This window comes from Ciconia boyciana, chromosome 4, assembly GCF_034638445.1.
Source record: "Ciconia boyciana chromosome 4, ASM3463844v1, whole genome shotgun sequence".
NCBI lineage: Eukaryota > Metazoa > Chordata > Aves > Ciconiiformes > Ciconiidae > Ciconia > Ciconia boyciana.
Window position 1 is genome coordinate 25,482,457 of NC_132937.1, and position 19,438 is coordinate 25,501,894.

General features: G+C 38.6%; 1 protein-coding gene across 4 annotated transcripts in view; it reads right to left on the reverse strand.

Annotated features, from left to right (window-relative positions):
- Nucleotides 1–807: 807 nt before the first annotated feature.
- MALT1 (MALT1 paracaspase) overlaps nucleotides 808–19,438 on the reverse strand; it is a 37,869-nt gene continuing 19,238 nt past the window's right edge. For all 4 annotated transcript variants that reach the window (XM_072859353.1, XM_072859352.1, XM_072859351.1 and 1 more), the window contains 8 exons: nucleotides 17,977–18,180; nucleotides 11,974–12,151; nucleotides 10,540–10,614; nucleotides 9,349–9,476; nucleotides 5,446–5,595; nucleotides 3,837–3,994; nucleotides 2,814–2,939; nucleotides 808–2,024 (listed from right to left, as the gene is read on the reverse strand). In XM_072859353.1, the coding sequence (XP_072715454.1) occupies nucleotides 1,560–2,024; nucleotides 2,814–2,939; nucleotides 3,837–3,994; nucleotides 5,446–5,595; nucleotides 9,349–9,476; nucleotides 10,540–10,614; nucleotides 11,974–12,151; nucleotides 17,977–18,180 (1,484 nt within the window). In that variant the 3' untranslated portion in view covers nucleotides 808–1,559. The remainder of the gene's footprint in view (nucleotides 2,025–2,813; nucleotides 2,940–3,836; nucleotides 3,995–5,445; nucleotides 5,596–9,348; nucleotides 9,477–10,539; nucleotides 10,615–11,973; nucleotides 12,152–17,976; nucleotides 18,181–19,438) is intronic.

Here is a 19,438-nt window from a genome sequence, read left to right on the forward strand (position 1 = left end):
ACCTTTATCTGGGATTTTCAGTTTTAGGATAGACCGTTAGCATTTTTATTTGAATGAATATAAATTCATTTGGCCTGGAAAACAACTGTATAGGGGTTTTTTGTTTGTTTTTTAAAATCACCACAGAAAAGAAACGGCTGGTGTCCAGGAACACCATCCTGGTACTTCAGACTGAAGAATCCCAAAGTTTTCACTCATCTTGCCCCTTCATTTTTAGCCTTCAGCATGTCTTACTGCTTGACTAACTATACAATACTTTGCTTGCTACAAACAGGCATTTTTTCCTCACATTTCCATTTAGTGTTCTTGCAGAACATGAAAAGACCACCTTTCCAGAAATCACATCAGTAAAAGTCTGAATTGTGTTACATAAGAGAAAGATTATCATAATAAGAACAATCCACCACAGGATGAACCTGTGACTTTGCTCCCTCTGACAATTTGTAACCTAGTTCTCTTAAAAAAAAAAAGTGATAATGTTAGTTTACTAGCTCAGTTCAGGTTTTGTTTTCCTTGCACAGCTCTTCATCCATCTGTCAGCTGCTGCCAGACATTGGACATCCGACCATGAGAGAGGAGAATGCAGTCAAAGCCGATTATTAGCTACATCCAAGGGACTGGAATGTCAGTGACTGATCCTAATACATACATGAGGAAGGAAAGAAACTGAGGCTTGAAGGAGACATATTCTTAACACGGGAATACTAAAATATGGTAGCTTCACTTCTGTAAAAGCTCCCTCTTTGCTCAGTTCATTTACATTATGTGTCATCTTATATACTCAATAGGAGGCTGTTACAACATATATAAACACATAAACCCATATTTTAATGCAGTATGTAAAAAGAAATCCCTGGATACTGAACAACTGAAACTGAAAGATGGAAGAGAGAAAGGTATATTTATCATTTTGGAGCAAAGAGGTTTTTTTTTTTAATCATGTTAAAAATCATAGAGGACATGGAAATTCATTTTCCTGCTTAATTCTGTCAACGTTTTTTTCCTCTGACAGCTATACATGTTTATCTTGGTTTTGTATAGGATGAGCAATTCCTCTCTGAAAACAGAAGATTTATGAAACATACATTTACAGTAAACTTATAACTCCAGTTGGTACTGGAGAAGCAGCTAGGACGATCCGAGGCTTTACTATCTCGAGAGAAACTTTGACACCACAGCCAGGCTTTTATGCATTTGTCCCCTAACAGAGATAGGCAGCTTCCTCCCAGAAACGCATGACTGCCTCTGTTCATTAGCTGCTTGACTGCCAGAGAACGGAATAGGAAACTTTGAGGAGGTCAAGTTTTTCCCTGTATCAAATGTGAAATGGTAGGAGGGAAAAAAAAAAAAAAAATCATGCCTTTTTCATTCCTAAATCTATCAGTCCAGTTTTGTCTCTCTGCATCTGAAAAATTTTCATCACAACCTCATTCCCAGTACCACCTCTAGACTCTCCAATCCCTTTGTCCTGAAGCCCCCAAACTCCAGGAGACAGATAAGCAGTGTGGAAGGTCCCCTACTCAAGGATGAGCCTGTGGCCTATTCTGAACACATCACAGCTACTGCTGCTTAGAGAATCTGAGGTTGTCAGAGAGAAGGAATTCCAGTTCAACAGTATCATCAGTGGTCTCTACTGGTACATTACTCTTTTCCACAGAGGGTGAGTAATTCCATACTTCATGTCTTGAAGCTAATATCCTTGAAGTCCCATTGCAAGAACATGCCTCTGGTTGTCTGATGCTGTCTGAGCAAACACGGTTTGGATGGTAAATGCCTGGACAGGAATTTGGTTGGCAATGACTAGGGACATAGTATTTACTTGCCACTGGACTTGACTCTGTTTGATTATGAAAAGGATTATTAGCCATGCAACAGGTCTGGAGACAGTTATTATTTTTGAATCCATGATGAAGGCCTAATTTTGCAATAAGGGGCTTCCCAACATTAACTTCCTTTCTTTCATCCATTGTATCTTCTATTCCTGGATACTCATAGTGCAAGCAAACAGTGAAGATCAAGTGTTCCTGCAAGGGGGGGGGGTGGGGAGGAGAAGAAGAAAAAAAACCTGTTACACTTCCACACTTCCTCCCCAAATAAACAATATAGGAAACACTTAAAGAGGCATAGTCTACTGGAGAAGGAGACTAACCTTTTTAGGAGCTAAAGACACATATTAGGCAAGACTTGTTTACTGAGGACCTCTTTTGGTTAATACTTGCTCACCTGATAGTCTTTAATTCTAGAAGCACTTATATTACACCAGCTGCCAAAAGCACTGAAGAAGAGGTACCAAGCGATGTCCAGCACAGATGTTCACGACACAAAGATACAGAGATAAACTTAACAGTGCCACAGTACGTTGAAGTGGGAACCTTTCAAAAACTGCATGCCCAAGAGCACAGGTTGGAATGGAAGGAGATGATACGTAACATTTTCATCTCCTACTAATGACTTTGTAAGATGCAAATCTGCTTCAGGTCACATTCTTCTTATACTACAGGGGATAGGAACATCCCCACAGTTGCAAGGGCTGATCTTCACAAAAATAATCATCGTGTCAAAGTTCAGTATGGGCCTAGAAAATACAAAGTGCCTTGCACGATGGTATCAGGATTGCATATTTGTTGATTCCCTGGCTTTTATTTTTCAGCTAAGCAACTGATGTCACTAAATTGTGCTATTAGTAATTCTTTCCCTCCAAAGAACATGTTACTTATTAAGCAGACAATACACAGCTACCTCAACAGAACTGCAAAGCAACATGACTAATCTAAATTATGTGAACAAACTTGTGAGGAATAATATATATTAACCCTTAGTTTCTGCAGTGAACTTAGCCTGGTGTAGAGGCAGTGTTTGGGAAGGTCTTTTGATACTAAATAGCTTCCGGTTTCCTCAGGAGTTCCCTTATTGGCCTCTTTAGGATCCACATCCAGGTCCTGTTGCAAGAAAAAAAAATGAAAACTTAATTGAAGGCACAGAATTTGTAGAACATAAAATAGTTCGCAGTATTTCTTTATAAAAAATCAGTACTTTCTTCTTCTTAGAAAGAAAGAAAACATCAATCTTGGATTACTTGCAAAAGCTGCTGAAATCACTGTTAGTCACAGGCAGAAGGGGCTACATTTGAGCAGGTTACCCTCTTTTGCTGATGGTTCCTGTCAAACTTGCTGTGCTTGCTTCAGGGTTGCTCTTTTTTACCTAACTTCTGCTATGAAGTACAGTACTACAACACTAATTCTGTGGGCTAAAAATACATGTATTTATTATGCACATTAACTCAAATATTTTATTCATAAAGCATTGGAAGTGTCCTGTTTGTTCTATCTAAAAAGGTTTTCTGCCCCATGTCCTCTTTCATAGACATCAGAAAAGAAGGCTTTTTGCCCCGAGGAGCTTTCCGTTTTACTCGTATCCTTCACTTTACTGTGATCAGCTGAGTAACATCAATGGAACTGGACAGGATCACCCACGTGCAAAGAACTGTAAAACTCAAGCCTAAGAAACCTTCTCCTGCAAGGCAGGTGTGTCCTCAGCTCACACAGGAGCTACTGACATTTAACTTTTTCAATTAAATATAACAAATACTTGATATTAGACAATGAAAAACAAAGGAGACTTTGAAAAAGATGACCCCAGATTCATTTTAATGTATTTTTACATATATTAAAAATATGCATAAAAAAAAAGGGTGTCTGTACAGACACACACATGTAAGCACCTGATTTCAAGAGTTTAGACTCATTTTATTACAAGAGATGCAGTTTGACATGGACAGACCAGACAGTTTTCAACTTCATTGAGAGATCACCGAGACACCAATAGGAAGCACTTACGAGTGCGAAGTCTGTAACGTAGGCTCTGCAAACTACTATTTCAGGTGGCTTCTTTACTATTCGTGTGTAGATTATCATGACATTGGAAAACTCAGCTGCAAACCCCAACTGAATCTGAACACCACATTTGAATTCAAGATACATGCTTTCTGGAAGCTCTGCAAATAAATAACACATCATTACATTCTAAATAAAACTTAGCAGATGTATTTTCTATTTTTTAAATTTTGTTTTTAAATTCAAAAGTTTTAAAAGGTATGGACCCCTTCCTCTTGCCCTCCCTCTACCTATGACTTACATATTGACACTGAAGCAAACCAGGTCAGAAGCTAACCAGGCAGCAACGCTACTTGCTAGTAGCATGCGGTAACTGGCAGACACTGCCAGGGAGAGCTGACTCACTGCTGCTTTGCAAGTTCCTTTCCAATCTCTGTGCAACTAGCAAGGCAACATTTACTGTAATGAGGATATAGCTTACTGACTCAAGAATTTGTTTATGTACCTGTAATCAAATCAGTAAGGTTAATATGGTATATATCCAATATATAGGAGACACAGCTATAGCATTATAAGAACCTTTGCATTTGACAGCAGAACAAGTTTCAGGTTCATTTTTTTCCTTTCACAACCTATGCACACATTCACAAAGCCTAGCCCGCAACACTTTTCTTCTTTGTATTTTGGACCTTTCTCAATCCATAGGAATACATCTGAAAGTGCTCAAGGGTCAATGTCATCATTCTGTGTCTGTATGCTTTGCACTGATTTTTCCACTCCCACTGCAAGTGGATTATTTAACATTATCATGGACGGACCTTTATACAAATATAAAGGTTATTCTCTTCCCAAATTCCAAACGCATTCTCTTCTATGCATGGCTTGAAACAAATAAACCGTAAGATAACATTATCTCTTTATAATTTTTGTTTTGCACTTCAACCATTTAACAAACAAGAATTAAGGGCTTGATTCCACAAATAAAAATATACATCTGTGAAAGAGTCTGCCTACATGACTAGTTGTCTTGACCCTCTGCCCAACCTGTCAAAGAAATTTTAAAGTGTACTCCAACATATTTAGGTGAAAAAGATAAAAAGGTCTTAAACCCCACTGCCCTTCTTAAAAGAAGTCTAGAAAGCCTGGAACTGATCTCACCTTTGGTTTAGTTTTCTTGGTTGCATACATTGAAAACTCCTTTTCATCATGCACTTTTACCACACAGTTCACCCGGCTACTTTAGGTGATGACTTCAGAATGAGATTAACGATGTCTTCAAAGTGTCATTGTTAGACACAAACAGATTAGTGGGAGATTATCCCAGGAGGTAGACATCATAGAAGTCTCCCCTACGGTGTTTGAGTGGGCTTAAATATACTTACTCAGGATGAATTCCGCATGTCACCTTGTTCATTATAATCTCATGTAGAGGGAAACCCAACACAACAATTTCCAAGATCCAAACATACTAATGAAAATTCAGATAGGAACTTGAATTCCTTCCATTTCCATTCAATATCACAGCCCACAGACTAGAGAATATTAAGGAAGGACATCCTCTTATTTTTCCCATTGTGCCAGTGGGATCATCTAAAAGTAGACTGTACTATACCATGAGCTTTGGCCCACTGTAGGTTCCGTGCCAGAGACTCTGCAGAAGAGATGGTTTGTTGAATAGGATCGGTTAATGCCCTCTTCTCAGACAAACTGCTGCGGATCTCCAAAGCTTGCTTGCCTTTGGTAAGGTGACACTTGCCCATATCTAAAAATAAGATGCATATAGTTTCTCTCAAAATCAATGCTGCTGAAATTCTAACTGAAGTACATCACTGCAGTGTTGTCTGGTTGCTATGGTTATGCCACTATCAGCACTTCCATAAAAACTTGTAGTTTCAGAAGTATTCATTGCTCAGCTATTCGTTCACTTAAGGCTAAAACGGCATGCCAGATGCCTGCAGGGAATCTTGACTAGGACACGTGTCCTAGTCAACATGCTCACATGTTTTTCAAAAACAGTTCAAGCAATATCACAGCTCTGATTCAGTAAGGTCCTAATTAAAGTGACTAATCTCAAGAATGTGAATACCATTGGAGGGGATTTCTAAAGAATTGGGGGCCACTGGAGTATTTTAGGGGCCAATACTGTTTATTTAACATCATCACTAATGACCTGGAGAACAGGACAGAGTGCACCCTCAGCAAGTTTGTAGATGATAAAGGACTGAGAGGAGTGGCTGATACACCAGAGGGTTGTGCTGCCATTCAGAGGGACCTGTACAGGCTGTAGGATTGGGCAGAGAGGAATCTCATGAAGTTCAACAATGGGAAACACCGAGTCCTGCACCTGGGCAGGAATAACCCCATGCACCAGTACACAAAGGGGACCGACTTGCTGGAAAGCAGCTCTGCAGAGAAGGACCTTGGGGACCTGGTGGACACAAAGCTGATCATGAGCCAGCAACGCATTCTTGTGGCAAAGGCGGCCAACAGGAACAGCACTGCCAGCAGGCCAAGGGAGGTGATCCTTCCTCTCTGGGCAGCTCTGGTGAGGCCACATCTGGAGTGCTGGGTCCAGTGCTGGGCTCACCAGTACAAGAATGACATGTACCTACTGCAGAGAGTGCAGTGAAGGGTCACTGCAGAGATGAGGGGCCTGGGACACCTCTCATATGAGAGAGGTATGAGGCAACTGGAGTATCCTTCCTATGAGGAGATGCTGAGAGAGGTGAGACTGTTTAGACTGGAGAGAACGTGGCTCAAGGGACTTATCAATGTGTATAAATACTTGACGAGGGAAAGTAGAATAGACAGAGGCAGACTCTTTTCAGTTAAGAGCAGTGACAGTACAAGAGGAAGCAGACAAAACCTGAAATAGAGAAAATTCCACTTAACCATAAGGAACAACTTTTTACTCTAAGGGTGATCAAACACTGGGACAGGTTGTGCAGGGAGACTGTGGAGTCTCCATGCTTGGAGACATTCAAAACCCACATGGACAAGGTCCTGAGCAACCGGCTCTAGTTTACTCTGCTTTGAGCAACAGGTTTGGACTTGACAATCTCCAGAGGTCCTTTCCAACTTTAACCAGTCTGCGATTTAAACTTACTCCAATTTATTAGGGTTTCCCTATATTTAGTTCAGTTACATTTAAAGGTCACATTTTCAGATAGTTTTGCTGCATGCAGAAAGTAAAAACCTATGGCCTGCAAAGTGAATTAAAAAAATCCTGGAAAATTTCCATTTACGAGTTCATAAAAAAATGAAATAATGAAGGCCATTTGCATGGAACACTTTTAATATGAACACTCCTCTGGAACATTTTCAAGTGTCATCAGTGCACCAGTGTACTCGCTAACACCCAGCATCTGGTAATACTAACAACAATGGTTGTCATGTTGCCTGACAAATCAATCTTTCTCTCCACTCTGAGTTCAAGAATGAGATAAGTAATAGGTCACACGTCAGAACATCTACAGCACGTGACATTAACCTGGCAGTACAGATGAAACAATAAGAGTCAGTTGTATTTTACCGGACATTTGGGGAAGTGTAGCGAAAACGTGTGCTGGCAGAATTGCGACGTGTTCTTATGGGGAAGGCACGAAGGTGGGGGGAAGAGGAGAGAGACATCTCAGAGAACACTAACCCACTTAAGAACACCCAAAAGCAATGACAAGAAGGATGAGGGGAGGAAGAGGGTGAGAATATTTTTGGATATTTGTTCATTATAAAATTTGTTAACTTCTTATGCAAGTTGAAAGACTGATTGGTCTGTGACCATTGCAGAATACAAACGGGTGTCTGTTCTGTTCCTACTCCTGCTTTGAACAGGCTGACAATGGGAGAACGCAGGATAAAAACTAAAGGCTTAGTATATACATATACTACAGACATAGTATTGATGCTAGGATGAGTGGATTACAGGGTTCTCTTTTCACAAAACAGTAACAGTCAGAATGTCCCAGAAGGCAAGAAAGATGAAGGAAAGGGAAGATATTGGGGCCTGCTTCAAAACAAAGAATTTCAGGAACGATGGCTTAATGAATTTGGGCCTAAATACAGCAGCTGGTGAGCATCCAGCAGGAGGAGCTTTATCAGAGCTTCTGCCAGGCTTTCAGGAACCACAGCTAGAGCTAGCTGCAAACAAGAGGACAGCAAGTCCTCCAACTCGTCCTTTGTAGGCAATGGCAAAACTGAGTAGTACTGTAAGCAAATAAAAAGTACAAATCTTAATGCAAAAGCACTCTGCTTGACTGCACCAGGCAAAAGAAGAAAAACAGGGCGGGGGGATCAACTTCAGCCCTAGGCTTTGGAATAATCATTTTAGTTTTACCATCTACAGGTCCTATTTCTTCAGGATAATTCTGAGATCTTCTGAAATTTTATTTAACTTTTCACAGAAACTTCATGGAAAGTTTAACAGATAAGACCGAAAATACAGAATGGTGAGTTTGTTTTACGGGATCTAGTCAAGCAGCACACCAACTATAAGCAAAAAGACAGAGAATATATATGAGAATATAAACCAGACAAACAAGCAAACGGTAACCAAGAGCCATCACACTTCAATTTACACCCTGGGGGTATTCTGCCTTCCTATTGCCATAAATTCCATTATATTTCAGCTAGTCAACCAATGATCTCTTCCCTTTCCTCAGTAGAGCACTGACAGAAGCTCTGTTGGTTTAACCTTTGCATTTCATTTTCAACAGTCTGACCTGTTGATAGCAGAACTTTACTGTGCATTTAGGATCCTCTTGGATTTTTTTCTGCTTTTTGGATCCCTGTCACAAGACAGACTGGGCAAAATTCCGAGACCTGCAGTTGCACCAAGGACATTGGAAACCACAGCAGAACTTGGGTGATTATGTACATTACCTACAAATAACAGAATCTTACACAGACAGCTCTTTGTTAATGGCTGTATCTATTCTATGTTTTGAGCAAATGTTTGCACAGAAGCAATACATCTTCCCTCAACAGTTTTCACTTTAGCCCTTCTCCCATCAATTATAAAAGACAATTACTGAACCAGGCATATTAAAACCGTGGATTGCCCTTTATAGTGCACTTACACCCTTTGATAGAGCACAAATAATTATCATCACTATAGCACTCTGAGGTAGGTAGGACTCAGTTAATTGTTTAAACAAATGTGGAAATGACTGGACTACCACTAGCAGCTGACAAATAAGACAGAAGAGTAATTTCTGTGGATGGACAATTCAAAGCGCCACGCAGAAAGACATTCAGAGCAAATAAGGCTCACTAAAAAGGAGAGTATAAAATTGATCACTATTAAAGAAGCTCAAATCCCTTTATAATATCATGATCTTTGTTAATCTGTTGCCTAGTAGCACCTGCTTCTTGATAAAAGCTGCTATTTCAACAAAATGCAACAAGAAAGAGCTTAAAGTAGCGTAACACATTCACCATGAGAAGAATGACATTTAAGGAAATAAGTTTTTAGTAATGCAGGCTGAGAAGACTGTTAGTGTGGTAAGTTGGAGTTCACCTTCTGCAACCTCATCAAGCAGTACAGTAATCTTTTTGTCTTCTAACAAACGGTCCTTCAAGAACTTCATGAAGATTCCATTGGCCAACCCCAACTGCTGAATTTCAAAAGCTTCTGCTCCTTGGCACCTATGAGATCACCAATATCAGACAAGGAAAAAACACTGAAACATCTGCATGATGAAGATCAACATGAGAACAAAAGGAGTAAAGTTATGTTGGGAATGGGGGAAAGAAACCCTACAATTTGAAACCCAGGTTGTGTCTAAGGCCAACCTGCTCCTCATGTTCATTTGCGAGCAACTCATTCTGGGAAGATTTCACTTACAGTCAAACCACAGACCAGAGCTGATGTCAAACTGTTTATATGAGCTTATATTTCTCATAGAAGACTTAATTAAAGCTCTTGGCTACTTCTATTCAACAGCTTTTGCACTTGACTTGAAAACTGATAGAGTTTATTTAGCGTTGTGCTTAAGTAACCTCTTCAAATATTTTCAATTGCAGTTGTAACTTTATTCTTTACACCTAGAATAAGAAACACAGGGGCCAATCTATATGCTGCTCCTCAAAAAATTCATTAATTTATATTTCTAACACATTTTTTCCTAGAAATTTAACTTGCAGAGGAGACACATGACCCAAGAGGGTACAGCATGGAGGTTGTAGTTCATCAACTGCTCCACAGTACTTGACCTTCTGTACAAGCTCACCGTGCAGTAAGTACCATTAGGAACACACAGGACGTAACCCCCCCTTCCCCATCAGCACAAAGAAACAGAACATTATGGGTCTGAGGGCAAAATTTGCCTTTTCTCTGTATGTTTTTAATCTCAAATAATACTTAGACGAGTAGAGCACTCCTACAAGTAACCATTAGAAAAAGATCACGAACACTGTCCAGCAGTTTGTGGTTTGCTGAACGCCATTCTCTCACTGGCATTACCCTACATCTGAATGGGAATGCTAAATACTGGGAATCACTACACACGCATTTCCACAGTCAGTCAGACTGTGGAATGATTCAAAGAACGAAGTAAAAAAGATAGTATGAGGACACAGATATGGATATAAATTACTGGTCCTTTAACACTACAGTTAGTATTTTTCTGTAAAAGATTAGCTATACAATCTCAGTGGTCACTTCTGGCTTCAAAACCTCTATGGCATAGCAGGAGAAAAATTTCCTTACGTTGCATATCCAAAAACAATGTTGGCTGTAACCTTCAGAGCATCTAAGATAAGAATTGTGTCATCATATTCATTTCTGCAATAAATGGAAACACAAAAAAGTAAAATAATAATGGTAACAAACCTACGGTTGTTCAAAATACCGAAACAGCATAGTTCAGAAACAGTAATTTTTTTCTCTCCTACAATTCTGGAATGAATCCTGACTGCTAAAAGACAAAAATCAGCATCATCAACGCTCTTCATGAAGACAATGTAAAGACACAGTCAGATATCACACATTACCCAGATGAGGGCATGCTATATTAACCAATATAGAGTTTGGCTACAATCTCTTCAAAAGTGATTTGATAACTAGCGATTTTAGGTTATAACAAAAACTATATGAATTTTTAAATTTTATTTATTTTTTTTCAAAACATGGTGTCTGCATAGTTAACATGAGGCTTATGTAGCAGTATTTTCTATTTGGACAGCAGATTGTGAAGCTGAATTGGGTCATTGGCATTTCATTAGCAGTGAAGTTTAGAGGCTCTACAAACACTAAAGCACTAGCAATGTTCTATTATGAAACATTCCTTAGAGACCAATTTTCAGAAGTACTGACTGAAGAGCTGATTTCAAGTGCAAGTTTAATCGGGCATAGTAGTCTCTTAACATGGAAAGAAAATAGTACTTTCTTTAGAAAAATCCAATAAACCAGTTGATTTTTAAGCTCTAAATAAAGATACAACATCCCCAGCATAAAAGCAGTCCACAAAATCCATGCCTCTGAAGAGTTCTAAACTAAGCACTTCACTTGAGCCTTTCTGTCAAATTAACATGCCTTTGATCATATGGATTCTCCTTCCTCCCTGTAATGATGAACATGGTTAATGATGCAAGGGGAAAGGGTCATTTTTCTTCTTTAAGATGCCAGATTTCACTCTTATCTAGCAAGACTGATGCTTTATAACTTTTAAACAACAACAAAAAATAGAAGTAATAATTGTCATTCAAATCAGGAGGCAAGTATCTGGCCATGGAAACAGAAAGTCTAATCACCAGCTTCACATTTCCATCCAAGGCCAAAGGCAAAATCAGTCTATGAATGAATCCTATTGACTTTAAAAGCACTCAGGTGCAGGCTGTGAATTCTCAGAACCATGAACTTTCAAGTACAGTGTATTCTCAGCCTAGAATAAAGATTTCTCCTCAGCGTGAAGTCCAGCTTTCTCTCAAGATCCCTTGCTATTCTCTCAAAGTGGCTGTTCCGTTTTATTTGTTCATTTTTAAAATAGGCTCAGTTTTAATCTGTTGCTGCAGTGAATAAACTGAACTTCACAGTCAGTTCCCAAAACTACAGTCATTATACCCTCTCCCTCTATCGTGAAGTAAAAGCAACCCTCAAACATCTAATGTCAGTTCTCACCATTCACAAATTATGAGATTGTACCTTTTCCGACACATATCCAGTAGGAATACATTAAGTCCCGTCTCTTTTTCCTGCATTAGTTTGAGGATGTTCTGCACACACAGACAGTTTGCAGATCGGTAGGGATTTGGAGCATCAATAGGAACCATGAAACTGTTTCCATAGTTTTCGTAGCCATGGCCAGCATAGTATAACAAACCTGAGAGGTCAAAATGCATGTGACTGAAAACACAGTTCAAGAGTACATTGGAACATTTCTATAAATTTTAGCACAGTCCAAAACTTCATGCACTATGTCTACACTATGTGTCTGTGGGAGATTAAGATCATTCAAGCTACTCCAAGCAGGTTTTTTTATATTGATATACCTTTGCTAATACAGGAAGGAAGGGGAGGTGGGGGGGAACCACATTAACATGAACTTCACAATACACAGACACAACAATTTAAAAAAACCCTAAACACTCACTCATGCAATAGAATCAATTAGATATTTGCATTAAACACACTAAGTTAAATACTTTTAAAATGCTTCAAGTAGAGTTATGATCTCTAACAGAAATAACCTGTTATGTACGATATACAACCCACAGATATGAACAAGGAAATGTGCCAACTGTGAAACATGTTGTCCACATGTGCAATTACAAAGCTTTGAGTAGCAGCGAGTCAGAGCAGATTTTATAGACAGAAAAAAATAATGCTGAACATTTTGGATGGATTTTTTTTCTTTCCTTTTTTTTTTTTTTAATGAGAGATGCTGTCATCTTTAAAATTATTCTCCTTTTTTTTTTTTTTTTTTTTTACTTACCATTAATCATTGGTAATTCTTAAAAGCACTTTAACTAGAAAAAAATCAGAGAAAAACCTTGCTTGCACTATGAGAACATTTTGCAAGTTTTTAGTTTTGCTGATTCCTCTGTACAGTCAGTTTCTCCATTTGTTTTTGTCTTTTTTTATAGAGAGATAAGAAATATTTTTACATTTGGGGGGGGGTGTGTGTGTGTGTGTGTGAAGATTATTCCATGATCATGTTTGGTAGGACTCTAGGACTCCAGAGCACATTCCCATTACCAAACTACCAACAACTCATTTTTAGTTGATTGCATCTACGTCTCTTTACAGTTACAGACTCATGACTCTTGTGGGTCTACTAAACAAAAAAATGCTTTGCATGCTTACCTAGACACAAAAGATGATCCCACAATTATCATGTAGACAACCGTCTACAATATTTTAAGATTTAAAATCTTCAATAAAACACGGAATAGTTTTGTATAAAGAAAACATATAGTGGAATTAAAAAAAGCTTTTCTTAACCCTGAAAAAGGGAACTGCAACCTAGGGCTTAGATTTTAATTACATGAATAAAAATGTCAACTATTAAAGTCATATCAATTTGCAGTAAGATTAGACAATCTTAGCATTAATAAGCTCCACTGCCATAAAATGCAGTTACCAGAAGCTTGTACGATTAAATGGAATTTTCCTATTGTCTGTTCCCAGTGCTGGTTTTGCTTATCTATGGCAAATTCCATCTTCTAAAAAGAATTTTTATTTATCTATAATAGATAAATTTTTATTTATCTATTTATCTAAAGCTGTCTATGGGTCAGATCTTCAATTAGTATATAGTGCTGCAGGTGAATAAAAGTCAACACAGATATGACAATTCATGCTAACTGGAGATATGGGCTTGTTATGTCATTATTCTTACTAAAAATAGCTGTGAAATTTATGTCACTACAAAACTTAAATATTCAGAAAAAACAAACTAAGCCTTATCCTAACATACTAAAATGATTTACAGTTAAATCAGCTTGTGTAGGTAGGTACGCTAGATGTTTTTACCTTTCCATTACAGATAGCTACAACAAATGAGAAGACTTCTCTCACATAGCCCCGCACTTTTTGTAGAGGAATACCAAGAGATAACTATAGCCCTTCAAACTAAGCCTTCGGTTCTCTTTTACTTGTAAGCTCGCAAGTCATTAACAACTATGCCAGGACCTCGCAAACTGCTCCATTCAATCAAGAGTGCTCAACTTCTTTTTATGGGAAACATGCATAGTCAAGATAAGCAGCCAGCAAGGGCATACAAGATAAACTCCAGGATGCAAGGCTTCACTTAAAGAAAGAGCCTAATGGTTATTCATCTCCTAGAGTCTTGGAAAATGGCAACAGCTTTATTCAATTAAAAGCTAGATTTCTAAAGGGCACAGAATGTAAAGTGTATGACTAAAAACCTAAACAAATAAAGGTACTATTGGGCTATTTATAAGATTCCAATGGTTACCTGAGAGTGGGTAGTTTCAAGAGAGTTAAAAATGAAGTTAAGCGCCAAGTGCATGACTCCATGTCAGGTCCTAAGTTAAAAGGAAACTCTTAAATTTGATTTCCACAGAGTTTGGATCTGGACCTAAATCAAGGTTATATTTGAGATTATATGTATCTGAGTATATGTTAGATAAGTAATTGGACTGACTGAAGGAAATAAGTCTCTTTAATGTAAAGCACGATTTATCAGAGTATTTCCTCAATGAATAGAAATATTTCAGAAATAACAACTACATTTCTTTTATATCCTTGGCAGATGACTGTGCTATGCTTATTTGATGAGTACCTGCAATAGTTAATATGGTGAGCTCCAGATCAGAAATAAATGTCTGCATACCCAGAGTAAGTAGCGTAAACACGTTTGGCAGGCCTCGTTAGACACTTTGACACAACAATTTTAAGTAGGCTCAAGTTCCTCATAGACGTCAGCATTTAAGTGATATCTGCCTCCCTGTCTTGCTTTCTCTCTCTCTCTTTTTTTTCCTTTAAAGAAAGCAGCCTAATTTTTTTTAGCCTTTAAAACATATGGGTCTATGCTTTTACCCTTTGTGGGATACAATATTAATTGCACTCTACATTTAGAACAACATAAGCTAAGACATTAGAGGAGACAATCATCATCACTTTGTTTACTACTCCTGCTCTTAAGGAACAGTATCTGAAATGCCACTTTCCTGGCAGTAAGCAAGAATTACACAATGTCATATTAGACATCATGAATATGTGTAACAAGAACTAAACAGAAGTAGCTGCTGTGCCTCTTCTATTTGGAGCTATGCCCACTAAAAATGCAATAAATCATTATCTATTTGTGCACTGACAGCATCTTTTATATGCTTTAAGCCATTAATAGCCACCATCCAGAAAGAACAAAGTGACCATTTAAATTGAAGTAGTCATTGCCAAACACTACTGAAAGAATGCTCTGCTTACCTTTCAGAAATATCAACTTCCTGGAAAAACACAACTGCAAAAATATGCCTTATAAGAGCTTTCATATGGTGCTGGTGAGAAACTCGTTAAAGCCTTTCAGTACTTTATTTTCTAAGTTCATGTCAACAATTATAGAAAAAAATTGAGAAGGTGCAAGAATCTAAAAGCTCACTCAGATATATAAGCACATCTACTTCCCAGGGAACAAAAAAAAGAAAACTGCTACCAGAAAGTCTACTAAACTTTCCTGCCATAATTAGTCTGCGTGTCATGCAAGTTTTGGCTCTGACATAAATGCCCAAATGTCAGATCAGCAGTTCTGCACAGACAGAGCATCAGGTAACACACCATTAAAAAAGTCATACAGTCATATCGCAAATCAGAAATAATCTGACCTTGTGTTACAAAGAAGAATAAAATAATGTTTCCTTGGGTGGGCATTACTATAGGAATTCTGCAATTTAAATAGGACAACTGGCAGAACATTTTGGTCTCTGTTCTAAATAATTTCTGGAGTCATTTATGCAATCTTAGCTTTTAGAAAAATGACAAAAATAGTGGCAGTCAGCAGCAAACTCCTCAAAGCCCGCAGAAGAACTTTTCTTACACTCCAAGCCAGGCCATTCTAGGCCTTTTCCATGCAAGACATGAAGGTTTTTGCTCTGTGCATCAATTCCACCATGCCCTTCCCCAGCTAGCACAGCCACCAGTTCTGTCTTGTGCTTTGGCCCTCAACATCAAGTTTATGCAAGACAAGGAATCCCGATATATGAGTAACCATCTAAGAATCAATGCATATCAGTAGTAGCATACCAGACCCGACTGGTCAGTCATTATCCCAGCAGAAACCACCTACTGTGCAGCATATGGAGGAGAGCTTAAAAATTATTATTAATATTCTATTACAGGTATCTTATAAATGGATGTGTGACTCAAATAACAAAAACTTGGGGGGGGGAAGAGAAATGTGTTAAACACATCTTTAAGTACGCATACTTTGCTTAAAAACCAATACTGATGAGATGCTGCAGTACAATCATTAAAGTGATGCTGCAATTTAGGAGTTGAGCACCTTGGATTTTTGTGGGGTGTTTTTCTTAAGTCTCAAGAATTTAAGAAAAAGGAGGGAAAAAAAAAAATAAGAGGGCTGCTGCCTGCTTAAGCGGCATAACCACTACTATTAAGCTTTCCATCTAATGTGCAAAAACACAGAGAAAGAATAAATTTTATACTCCATATTCAGACCTTCCACAAAGCTGTGAAACAATAGTTGTACCTGAGTTCTGCCCAAACAGGAATCTTAGTATTCAACTTAGTGAAAAGTCCTTTATTATTGACAACTGCAGTAAGTCAGAACCTGAAGTCCACAGCTCACCAATTTCTCAGTTAATGCCTTTCCTTATGCTAGGTACATTCTGCAAAGGATAACGTGAATTCTCCTGTTTTAATTTACTTCTTTAAAGTGCATAGACATAACTTAAGAGAACTACATTTTCATTTTACATAAACAAACTTCTTTTAAGTTTGCTTTTTGAAATAGAAATCCAGGTTTGCACAACTCACTCTCACTCCCTGTCAAAGACATTATGAAAAACTGTGTGCTTGCCAGGCCAGTATCACAATAACTGAAAGGAACCAGCAATTCAAAGCAAGGATTTCTACTTAACCTGAAAACTTGGCAAAAGAGAAGAGGGCAAAAAAGATTGCATCCAATCTGTTGAGTGTTATGCCCCAACTCTAAAGCACATGTTTTTCTCTTTTTTCTGTACTATATTTTAGTTTGTAACATCTTCGCGAGAGATACGCTTTGCTACTATGTCCCACTCTCCTGCGCCCACCCCCCAACACACCTGGTATCAGAGTGCAGCTCCCTGTCAAGGCAAAGAAAAGCACCCCTCTTCCTCTGTTCCTTACAGAGCTGGCGAGCGAGGGCTAAGAGAGCAGAGCAGTCCCTCCCAAAGAGCGCCAGAAGGACGGAAATCCAGAAGGAAAGAGCGTTCTGCAGACATCCAGTAGAAAGACAGGGGATGAGCGGAAGGGTCCCACCAGCAAGCCCAGAACATACTCCATGCTGCACTTAGGGCTGTTCCCCACCTCCCCAACAGACATGCAACCTAGCAGCCTACGTATGCCAAGGGATCGGCCGGCCCTAACCAAATCATTAACTTGCAAGCACGGGGAAAGGACGACAACAGAAGTTTACAAAAAGGTCTCCTAAAAGCAGCAAGGACTGCTGCCCAAGACTACGTGTAGTCTTGTATACTGCAGTTACACAGTTTTCAACTACTCCGCTACTAGCTCGTTTCCATAATACACTAATACAGGCGACACAACAGATTATTCTTGCTCTTGCTTAAAAGACTACTACAAACTTATACTAATGACTTCTTAGTACAAATGTGCATTTTCTGCAGAGTGTGTTGTCAAATATGCTATACGGATGCAGCAGCTTTCAGCAGACAAACACATCAGTACTATCAAATAAAAGAGTGCATTGGAGTTTTAGGCGTGGCTAAAGAAAAAAGTTCAAACATTTTATCTAAGAATAAAGAAACAACAACATTTTAACCAAAGTCAAAGGATATGCTGGTGGGTGTTTTTAACTTACTTTTCGCATTCTACATACATGCTATTTACCATGAAGTTTGTTTTGGTATCACATATAGTGAGCTGGCAGAGGCAAATACCAGACGTTCGTGTACTTGATACATCACAAAATTGACCTACTTTGGAAGGGGTATCGCATGTTCTTACCATATACTCCTTTGTCCAGGAGAAGTAAAAATTCATCCACTGCATTTCGCATCTCAGACTCAGTGAGATCCAGCAGAGAAACAACCTTGAAATCCAGCTGTCTTAGCAAATTGGTCAATTCATAGACATCTACCATCGGAGCCTTGAGTTGGGGGTGATTCCAGTAGCTCATATTTCCTATTAACAGAGCTACCTTGTCTGTTGCTGCAAAGACAAAGGAAAAACAAAACCACAGCACATGTATACATTCCATGGATTCAATAACTTTAATTTCTTTTGAAGTGAAAATAGTATCCAATCTCACTTCAGGCACAATATTTTACATGATTTTAAAAGTCATCCTACATCAACAATAGAGCTCAACTCTCTTCTCATCCAAAAAACCAAAAATACATCTCAGCATGGTCTGACAATCTACATACCTGAACTGTGATACATCTCACACTGGATAATCTGTCAAGAAGTGAGTCACTAAGGCTACCTCCCATTTCTTTCATTTTTCTGAAAGCACAGACTATTACTGAATTCCCCCATTCCCCCACAGTGCAAGAAGAAATTTAATAAACATGAAAATTCTTATGGCAAGTTGCCAAAGTTATGGCCAGTATGCTTTCCCAAAAACCTCAAATTTTCTTATGCTTCTTAAAAAACAAACAAAAACCCACCACACACAAAAGACCACTTTCACATCTCCATCTCCCATGTCCCATCTCTCTAAAACACAGTACATTTAGGTGGAAACTTTTACAGGTCAAAGCAAAAAGTCTTTTTTCTCTTTCTTAAAGTTTCTTTTTACTGTTGCTCTGGTTCACCACACTTATACAGAGGTCCAAGAAATTTACAAAATTTGGAGGGAAGTCTACTGATATTCTCATAGTCTGATTTTTCATTTGATTTTAATAAAGTCAGAAGTAATTGTGTCATAAGTAAACAAAGCAGCAATGAAAGGGGAAAAAAGTCACATTGACAGAAATGCTTGAGAGAACACTAGCCTGATTTTTATCCAAAAATTGCACACTAAGTTACAGAAAGGAACTTATTCAAAGTTTCCTCCCTGGTTCATTACTTCTCCTCTCCAGTAGGAATTATTGTCCCACAGTTCTGGTGGCAAATGAGATCACGTGAATGCCTCAAACCTGCTTCAGAGTCAGTACCCCCGCACAGCTAAATCCAGAAGAGAATCTCTGTCCGTAGCCTCAATGTCTAACATTTCACTTCCTTCAAACAAGATGATTTCAACATTTTTGCAGCTGGAAAACCTCCAAGGTCTTGAACAGTGTAAAGTATTTTAAACAGCAGAGACTGAGTGACAGTGGCATACTGTCATTGAAAAACACTTTTATAAGTACAAGCTTTCTAGAAACGATGAACCAGGACTGGGGAGTACTTACACCCCCTCTCGCACTGATGAACCTGAAAGAGGGGTAACATTTTGACAGAGGCCAGCAGTCTTTCCCCCTGG